Here is a 10,224-nt window from a genome sequence, read left to right on the forward strand (position 1 = left end):
AAGGTACCAAATGGACAATTGAATGTAGTCCTTTCTTGGTCATCGGGGTGGATGGGAATTTGAAATAACCCCGAATAACCATCAAGGAAACAAAAATGGGAATGACCCGCCAACCTTTCCAACATTTGATCTATAAAAGGGATGGGGAAATGATCTTTCCGGGTGGCTTCATTCAATCTCCGGTAATCTATGCACATACGCCACCCGGTCACCGATCTAGTAGAGATTAGCTCTCCCTTTTCATTGGTGATGACGGTCATGCCTCCCTTTTTAGGGACCACATGGACGGGACTAACCCACCGACTATCGGAGATAGGGTAGATTATCCCCACCTCAAGGAGTTTCAAGACCTCCTTTTTTACCACTTCCTTCATATTGGGATTCATCCTCCTTTGAGGCTCAATAGAAGAAGCATGATCGTCATCAAGATGAATTCTATGCATGCATAGGGTAAGACTTAGCCCCTTGAGATTTTCAATGCTATAACCAATGGCACTTCTATGTTCCCGAAAGACATCAAGAAGTTGAGCAAGTTGAGTGCCTTCAAGCGTAGCATTGACTATCACCGGGTAAGTCTCACCCTCACCAAGAAATGCATATTTCAAAGGGGGAAGGGGTTTCAATTCTAACTTGGGAGGAGGCTTAGAACTCTCCTTAGGTGAAGGCACCTCAAGGGCTTCGATCTTCTCCTCCTTAGCACAATAGGTTGGAGAGGCATCCATGGCAAGCTTGAATTTTTTCCCTTCCTCATTATCCTCCAAATCCTCTCCCAAAAGTACATCTTCCAAGGGGTCCTTCTTATCCCTCATACCCTTTAAACTCAAGACCTCCTCATCAAAACTATCTATCCTCTTCACCTCTTCCATGATTGGAGACTTCATTGATTGCTTGAAAGCAAACTCCATGCTCTCATCTCCTACCCTTAATGTAAGCACATCACGCTTCATATCAACAAGAACCCCAGCCGTTTTGAGGAATAGCCTCCCAAGTATAAGAGGAACTTGGGAGTCTTCCTCCATCTCCGTAACCACAAAGTCACAAGGGATGAAGACCCTTCCAACTTGGACCGGCACATCCTCAAACTCTCCAACCGGGAACTTCACCGATCTATCGCCGAGTTGAATGATCCTCCTTGTAGGCTTGAGTTCAAAATTAAGTTGCTTAGCTATGGACAAGGGCATCAAACTCATACTCGCCCCCAAATCCGCCAAGGCCCTCTCGGGCTCCAAGTCCCCAATCTTCAAAAGAATAGAAAATGTTAGTCGAGTACAAACACTTAAGCAACTACAATAGGGGGGTGAATTGTAGTTGGGGAGATTTTCTTACTTTTTGCGGAAATAAAAGAATGATTGACTAACAAAGAGATAAATGCATAAACAAGAAAGAAATAAGAACACGAGATTTTTACAAGGAAAACTTCCTAGGCCCAATAGGAAGAAAAACCTTGACCACGAGGGATTTTGACTCAATTCTCTTTAATAACTTTAGGCCAAAAGACTCACTTTTGTACAACCTAAGCTCGGACCTACTCTGTTCCTCTAGGAACTGGTTCCCAATCAACTTGTTCCCTGAACAGTTGACTTTCTCTCTTGACTTCACTCGAAGTCTTTTCTCTTTCTCTCTTCTCTTTCTCTTTCTCTTTTTCTCTCAAAATGATTACAGATTTAGATTCACTCGACCCAATCTATAATACACTAAGTAATAATGAAACAAGAGTAAAATCGAATGCACTTTCACTAAGATATTACACTTAAAATTCTGAAAGCATACATTAAAAGATTGTTACACAAAACTTATTTGTAGAAGACAATCTTCCCATGATCTTCTCCATGATCTTCTCCACGATCATAATGGAGCTTGTATTCAGCCACACTCCTTCCATGATCTATCCGTTGCAAATTACCGTTGGGAGATAGGCGGTTAGTTTCCACAACTTCAGCCACTAACACACGTGTATTCATTTTCCACGCCTTGTAAGTAGGTGGGTTGTTGTGGTTCCTAAAATCTAGGAACTACCACAACTCATCCTCATTAGGCGCTTGTTAGGTTAGTTTTTGACGGCTCTTCTTTGAGGATTTTATCCAAAAGGCTGCACACAAACTAACTTCACAGAATATTATGGAATCACAAAATATCATAATTTTTACATCCATAATAATAAACGGTTTGTCACAAATAAAGTTTAACAACTTAATTTTTGATTAATCTCCTAATCAATTCTCCATAAGTTATTTAACATATTATTTGTGATATCTAAAAGATAATAAATTAAAAAGAATAAATCTAAATTATAAACTAAGTTCAAAAAATAACGACTAAATCTAATAACATAAATAAACTAATAACACACGAACAAAAATGAAACTAAGTTAAACAAAGTTAATTATTTGTCATTATCAAAATAGTGAAACAACAGAAAATGACCCCGGATCTTCAAGCTTCTTGGGGAGTTTGTTTTGAAGTACGACACTACCTTCGGCGGTCAAAGCAATAGTAGCACTTTCCTCGAGCTTGGTCTTGTTGGAGAGGAGCTCCTTAAGAAACTTGGCATAAGTGGGCATTTGAGACATGGCTTGGAGGAAAGGGATATGCACTTCAAGTCCTTTCATGACTTCCAAGAACTTCATGAATTTATCATTGAGTTGTTTCTTAGCTAGCCTTTGAGGAAAAGGAATCGGAGGCACATAAGCCTTGGGTGCCGCTTGACTAGCCTCGTTGCATTGCTCATAAAATTCTTTCTCTTGGCTCGGTACAACATCACTTTCATCCTCCACTATTACCTCTTCAAGAAGCTTCTCAACCTCCCCTTCGCTTCCCCTTTTCTCAATTTCCGGGCTTTTATTCACCTCACTAGGCATCTTAAACCCCTCATGATTTGCTCCGGATCTCAAAGTAATGGCCTTGGCATGCTCGTGAATCACGGGTTGGCTTGGGAATTGAGTAGAAGAAGAAGTGTTGCTTACTTGTTGGGCAATTTGAGCAAGTTGGGTCTCAATCATTTTGTTGTGAGCTTGCATTTGTTGAAGGAAGAGTGAATATCCCAAATTCTTATCATTATCGATTGGTCTTGGTTTGTTGGGCAAGGAAAAGTTGAAGTGTAGACTCAAGTGATGAAGGCTTTGGTTGGTTAGGCTCAAAGGGTGGTCTTTGTTGTGGTTGGTTGAAACCGGGTGGTCGGAAGTTGGAGTGTAGTTGTTGTGATTTTGTGGTGGAGGGTGTTTCCATGATCCTTGAGAGGGGTTGTTCCACCTCCCTTGGTTGTTGAAGTTTGAAGGCCCCTCTTCCTTGCACCAACCCATGCAGATGTTCCGTAGATCCTCCACAATAAGAGCTTGCATGATCGGTGCCCCCAAAATTTCACAAGAGAAAGCTTGGGAAGGTGGTTGGCTTGGGGATGCCAAGTTCACCTTCTCAGTTTCTTAGCTAGAGTGTCTAGCTTGGCATGGATATGATCCATAGCATCTACATCATACTTCCCTTTGCCACTAGCCTTCTTGCTTGTAGACCTTGTGTTCCCCGAAGAGTAATGCCTCACAACCTCCTCTATGGTGGGCTCAATGTTATCAACCGGATAGTTTGGTGAGTTGACCCCCGCTCCGGAACAAGACTAGCTCTAGTCATGGAAGCAACCCATCATAGAAGCTTTGCATCAACATCCATTGACTATACCCATGGTGCGGACACGACTTCGGAGGTCTTTGAACCTATCCCTGCCTCATTCAAACTCTCATCCTCATCTTGTATGAAATTAGAGATCTTCCTCCTAGCCTCGGAAGTCTTCTCTTGGAATAAAACTCATCAACAAAAGCCGTCGTTACTTGTCCCAAGTAGTCAAGGAATCGGGGGTAAGACTGTAACCACTTTTGGCCTTCCCGTGAGAGAGAAGTGAAAAAGATTAAGCCTCACGAACTCTTGATTAACATTATTTTGCTTGACCGTGGCACAAAGCTCAAGAAAGTTCCCAAATGGTCAAGTGGAACTCATGAGAAATCCTCCATAAGGCTCTTGCTTGATCATTCTAATCAAATGTGGAGAGAACTCAAAGTTAGCGGTTGTGTGCGCCTCGTATCCCACTTTTGAGCTCAAATGCTTCGGGGTGACCATAGTCCTCAAAGCTCTTGGAGGGTGGATCTCCCCATGATACTAGAAGTAGAAGAACGGATTATCTTCCTAAATACCTCCCCGGTTGCTCCTCACTAGTAGCTAACCCTTGGTTCCCGAAAAATCCTCCTCAACTCCCGTAAGTGCCCTCAAGATTGTGGTCGATTGGAAGCAATGATCTCTTGTAACCTTCTTGACATGCAAAACAAAAGCTAAAGGGAAAGATTAGACACCAAGGCTTACCACCAAGTAGCAAGCAACCAATCGGTAACCAAAGAAAAATAAAAATAGAAAAGGGGAGGGGGAGGGGGAATAGAGTTGACTTAGACTCAAAAATTACAATTCAATGCAATGTAATCCGTTGCCTCCCCGACAACGGCGCCAAATTTTGACGCGGTCGTTGCACGTGCCAAATCAAATACCTAACTAGGCCTAATATAAGGTAAGAAAGGGTCGAATCCACGAGGAAGCAATGATTAATCAAGGGTTGAATTCGATTTAGCGAGCTAAGCCTATTTTTGGGGGTTTTGAGATTAGTGAACAACTACGAAATTAGGAACTAAGAAACTAACAAATAGACTAAATGATTTGAATTATACTATATTAAGAGGACTAGGGATAGGGGATTCACGAGCTAACAGATAATTAACCAAATTGCCAAGCCAAGGGGATTCATTAGGGTCGATTAGGGGACTAAGTCACTCAAATGTTTCCTAATTACTCTTTCGAGCTAATTAGGAGGACTTAATCGACCGATTTTACCTATTCTCATGGTAAATCAATTAATCAAGCATTTCCACAACTCATAGTGATCCAAATAAGGTCCTAGGGAGTCAATCACCTATTTGCATGGTGAAGTCAACCTAAAATCTAGCTAAAGGTCTATCTAAGGTTTCATTTCTCAATCCTTCACCTTAGATTTCCACAACAAGCTCAAATGGTGATCAATCAAATAAACACGGCAATCAAATTAGATAGACAACACAATCTCACCTAAATCACATCCCCAAGCTTGACTTTCAAGGTCAACACATGATTAGCAAGGTCATCCCCTTCCCCTAGCTACTAATCTACTCACTAGCGATGGAAAGGAATAAATAAAAAGCTTGAAGCAACAATAGTGAAGCAACAATGGTGAAAATAATATCTAATAAGCTAATCATCAACTAATTACTACTAATTAATACTAAACTAGGTATGGAAAGGAATAAATAAAAACCTTGAAGCAACAATGGTGAAGCAACAATGGTGAAAATCATATCTACTAAGCTAATCATCAACTAATTTACTAATCAATACTAAAGCAGGATAAAACAAGTATAAAAGTAAATAAAGAGAAAAGATAGAAGAAATACTCAAGATGGATGCAAATCAAATGCAAAACTCCATTGAAATAGCTTCAATAATCCACATTCAAAAGCTTAGATCTAGTTTTTATCTCTAAGTTCTACTTCTCTCTCTAAAAACTCTCTCTAATTAGAACTAATTAGTTCCGAAATTAAAAGCTAAGTATTAGGATTATTACAAAATTGGTTTTATACCCCGTAGAAATAAGGGCAAAATTGTAAAAGACAAAATAAAAATTAGGAAAACTGGACGACGGAGTGCTCGCTCCTTGCAACATGGAAAGCCCGCTCTAAGCTTGGAGCACCCGCTCCTGGAACGCTCCTGGGCCGCTCCAAGCTACTGCCATTTTGCCTTTGTTTCTTCACATATGGAGCGCCCGCTCCTCTTCCTCGGGAGCGCCCGCTCCCCTATTTGGAGCCTCTTCCTTGCTTATCTTAGCTTCAAAACTCTCCAAGAAAATATTAGATGGAGGAGGGGGGATGCACATGCAAATGAAATGACCTATATGCAACCTAACAATATGCAAACGAACTAAAACTAAATGCTAAGTATGAGACTATGAGAAATGATGAAAAAGGGAAAGAAAAGGAAACTATATGGCCTAAAATGAATATAAATGACCTAAACTAAATGCAAATAGGTGAACCTAAAGTCCACTTATCAATTTCCCCCAAGCTTGCCAATTGCTTGTCCTCAAGCAATTAACAATCTCAAGGAAACCAATGCATGAATAAAAACTAGAAAGGGCATCTCAAAATCAAGGTCCTCGTCTTATAAGAGGTGTCAAGGCATAGAGAAATCTCGACCAACTTTTGAAGCTTATAGCCGTCCTTCCTTATCCACAAGTTACGGGTCAAAGGAGTGGTCTAAGCTAGTGCGCGAAGAAAATGATCGTCCTAGAGGTCCCTCAACTATCACACAAGCCCTCATTGATCCTAAGTGAAACCTTTCCCTACAAAATGGAAAAACTCACTCAACCTTGTACTAATCACGCCCCACAAGCTCACAAGATCCCCGAAGCTAGCCTATTTATTCACTAATTAAGTACTTTTTTGTTGCAAGGGCCCTAGACTACCTCCTCACGCGGTTTACCTCTCACCCGATTGTCATGTTTCCGAGGCACGGTACCGAGCACTCGGTATGAGACGCGATAAGAGGGTAAGGTAGCTCATACCCAAGGCATTGGAGCATCTCTAGAGGCCAAAGCATGATTTTTTTTTTTATAACTATAAGCTACTAGCCTTGTGGGAACTTATGCACCACTTATTTGGTCCAATTGGCAAAAGGGCTCTTTTTCTTTTCCTTTTTTTTTCTTTTTGTTTTTGTTTTGTTTCCTCTTTTTTTTTTTAAAAGGCTACTAGCCTTCCACTTAATTGAGTTAGATGGGTTCTCAAGGTCGCTAAAGGGCTTATCCAAGGTCAAAGGAGACAGTAAAGACTTTTTATAGGGAAATAGTGACACTAATTCACGCTAAAGGCGAGTCTCGGACAATCGAGGGGTCTATTCGTACCAAGACCAAGGCATCCAAGCTTAAAGCAACCCTAATACTCCTAACGAGCACATAAGACACTCAAGCTAATTCACCTCTACTCAAAAGTCAAGTTCCCAACCTCTAACCTCTAAATTCAAATCATATAGTCATTTCTGAATTAGGTGATTCAAAAATCTTTTTGAATTTTTTTTTTTTTAAAATTTACATTCAAACTACAAAAGACAAATCCTATATGCAATTCATAAGCTACATGCAAAACTATCATGCTATGCAACTATACTACATGCAAGTCTAAGACCTAAAGGAGAAAAGAAGAAAATAAAAAGAAAAGTAAATAAAAAAGATATATACCAAGAAACAAAAAGGGTAGAAATAGGAGAAAGTCATATAGATGTAATATACAAGAAAAACAGTAAACCATGGTCCTTATCACCAAATTCCTTAAGGCAATAAATAATGAAGCACACTCTCCTATCATGCCCCGTAAACCCGACCAAGCAATGCATCCTCTCTAAGTCGCGCACCCATAAAGACACCCCAAACCCTAAAAAAGAAGCCACATCCTGCGAGCATAATAAAATATAAACACCCCCAAAACAATCAAGGCACCATCCTCGGTATTCATTCAAAACAAGTAAAGGGGGAGCGAGGCAAGAGGAACTAGTCCTCGCCATGTGATATGGACCTTCTCCCGAAGGGGGAGGTGGTGGCATGTCTCCCGAAAGGGGAGGGTGCGGCATCGAGCCGTAGAAAGCTAAAGGGGCGGGGCCATGAGGCTCCCAACCACCCTTGTAGCCCGGTGGCCAAGCGCCACAGGGGTGGGGATAAGCGGGATCACCCATGGGGTTGGAACCCCCCGGGTGCTCGACAATCATAGGGTGGGTCGCGGTGGGGCCAATACGGGTACGTGGGTTGGCGTTCATTCCATCCCGGTACCGGCCCATGTTGAGGAGGCCAATTTGGAAAGTTGACATATGGGTCAACATTTCCACTCTCCACGTGGTGATGTTACATAGCATTAGTTTGTACCATCATACCACTCAAGTCTTCTCTCATGCCTTGGATCGTATTCATCATACGATCTTGGTTGAGAGCAAGACTGTAATAGGCCCCCTCGTAGTCAAAAGAGCAGGACAACACTAAGGCACGACGGCCGGAAGTCGGCTCCTCTTGATGGAGATGAGGAGCTAAGTCGATGCGTGCAGCCTGGGCTTCCCCGATGGGGGGCTCAAAAGGGATGAGAAGAATATCAGCATCCTCCCCGTCGCGATCAAATTGGGTCACCTCCGGGTTTGGTAGGTAACAACGATGTCGACCCCTTACCTTCCAAACAAACCGCTTGGGGTCGGGGGTAAAATCAATCCACCCGGTGGCTCTAATATAATTCAAATCAAGGAAGGGGTTCTCATCAACTGGAGTCAACAAAGAGAGTTGCTCCCCAAACCCAAGGGCGGAGGCAATGATTGTAACCATCTCCCCATAATGAATATCGAATTTGAATAGTTCCCCACGACGTATAGCAAGACACCGTTGGAGAAATAGAAATCTGAAATTCAACTTGCCCCCAATTTCTTCACGGTGATGGGCGGCAATGTAAAGTGCATTCACCTCTTGCGATGCTACCTTACTTGGTTCCTTTTTTGAGTAAATGGCGGTAACCAAGAGGCGGTGAATGTATCTAAGGATGGGAGAATGCATGTGAGAGGAGAAACCTGTAAGTGCAAGTGACACTCAAGAGAGGGGGTGAATTCAGTGTTTGTGTCCGAATGTTGTAGATTTTTCAATTATAGTAAGCACAGTAAAGGAACAGTTCTCTAGCAGCGGAAATAAAAGCAATGAATAAAAAACACAAGGATTTAACGAGGTTCGACTTTCTAATAAGTCTATGTCCTCCACTCACTCACTCTTTTATTAATCAACTCAGAATAACAAAAGAATTACACTCAATCACTTATGCACCTATGCACAAGATGATTCCCCAACTTCCACCTATGGAAGTTCGACCCAACCACCAACTATGCTGATTCATTCTTTTAGTCCTTATTGTGGTATTTGGATTTATGCTAGGTTTGAGAGCTTGAGAGAGAGAATGCTTTTGCTTAGAGTATACTAAAAATATGCGTGCAAAAGCCGTCTCGTTTTTGTGCTAGCACAACTCCTTAAATAAGCCTTTGATAAGTAAATGTTACATGATATTATGAGAGTATATTTTCCTCGGAGGTATGGAAATTATTCCAACGAAAATATACTCACTGATTTTATTTGATAATAAATAAAATCAGTATAATATCATATAACACACTTACCATATTTAAGAAATCTTGCTCACGCAACAAACCATGCATCCGTGTATTTTGAAAATCAATTTTGCGCGGAAAGAAAACTTTCCTAAAATACTAATGCATGAAATAAACTCTAGAGGACTGGTTCAGATCTGTTCCCAGACTGTTCTAATCAACCAAGTTTACTTGTAGTTGTGTATGACAAGTAACCAAGGTTTATTGTCATCCACAACTAACTCATCTCTCTAGTTTCAAACCTTTATAGTGCATCAACATCTTTATACCACTTACATTGCATCTAAGACCTAAATGTGCTACAACCATGCATGCAATATAATAGTTCAATGTGGTTTGTCATCACTCAAAACTCAAAACAGGGAACTCAACAAATTCCCCCTTTTTGATGATGACAAACCCTGAAGTTCCCCCTGCAAATAATATCATTAGTTTTGAAAACTTTTTTGTCAAACAATTTGAATTCTTAAGATAAGAACTCAAGGCAATGGTCTCGTACTATTCCTGCAGATTAAGCATCATTTACAAGTACACCAGTTCACAACTAACTGACAATAGTTTAAAAAAGAGTTTCTAAGTACCATAGGCAAATACTAATTAGACTCAGAGCTCTTAGACTTAAACATGCATTCGCAAGAAGAACATCAGTAGTCGTTGTTCAGACTTATTACTAAGCCATTAGGGTGAAAAGAAGTAAAGTGCTTTGAATACACTCACTTCCAGACCACTTCTGGTCTGTCACCTCTAACAAGGCACTCAGCCTTGCTCTCGTTACCAGTTTGTAACACCAGACCTGCTTCCCCCTAAGATTAGGTGGAAAAAAAATCAGATCAGAACTTCACACCTGATTCCCCCTTTTGGCCTCATCAAAATAAATCAAGTGAACATTCAAATTAACAAAACACAATCAGTAGATAACTACTAATTCAAGCTAAGTAGGCAGCTCAAATAACATTCTAGGGATGCTGATGCTACCAAAGTTCCTGC

At 41.0% G+C, this 10,224-nt stretch overlaps 1 protein-coding gene across 1 annotated transcript; it reads right to left on the reverse strand.

The window, feature by feature from the left end:
- Positions 1–2,396: 2,396 nt before the first annotated feature.
- Positions 2,397–3,338, reverse strand: LOC125491885 (uncharacterized). Its single transcript, XM_048633965.2, has one exon. It carries the CDS (start codon positions 3,336–3,338, stop codon positions 2,397–2,399), a length of 942 nt encoding a protein of 313 aa, XP_048489922.2.
- Positions 3,339–10,224: the final 6,886 nt, after the last annotated feature.

The sequence above is a fragment of the Beta vulgaris genome, chromosome 7 (assembly GCF_026745355.1).
Source record: "Beta vulgaris subsp. vulgaris cultivar EL10 chromosome 7, EL10.2, whole genome shotgun sequence".
Classification (NCBI taxonomy): Eukaryota; Viridiplantae; Streptophyta; class Magnoliopsida; order Caryophyllales; family Amaranthaceae; genus Beta; species Beta vulgaris.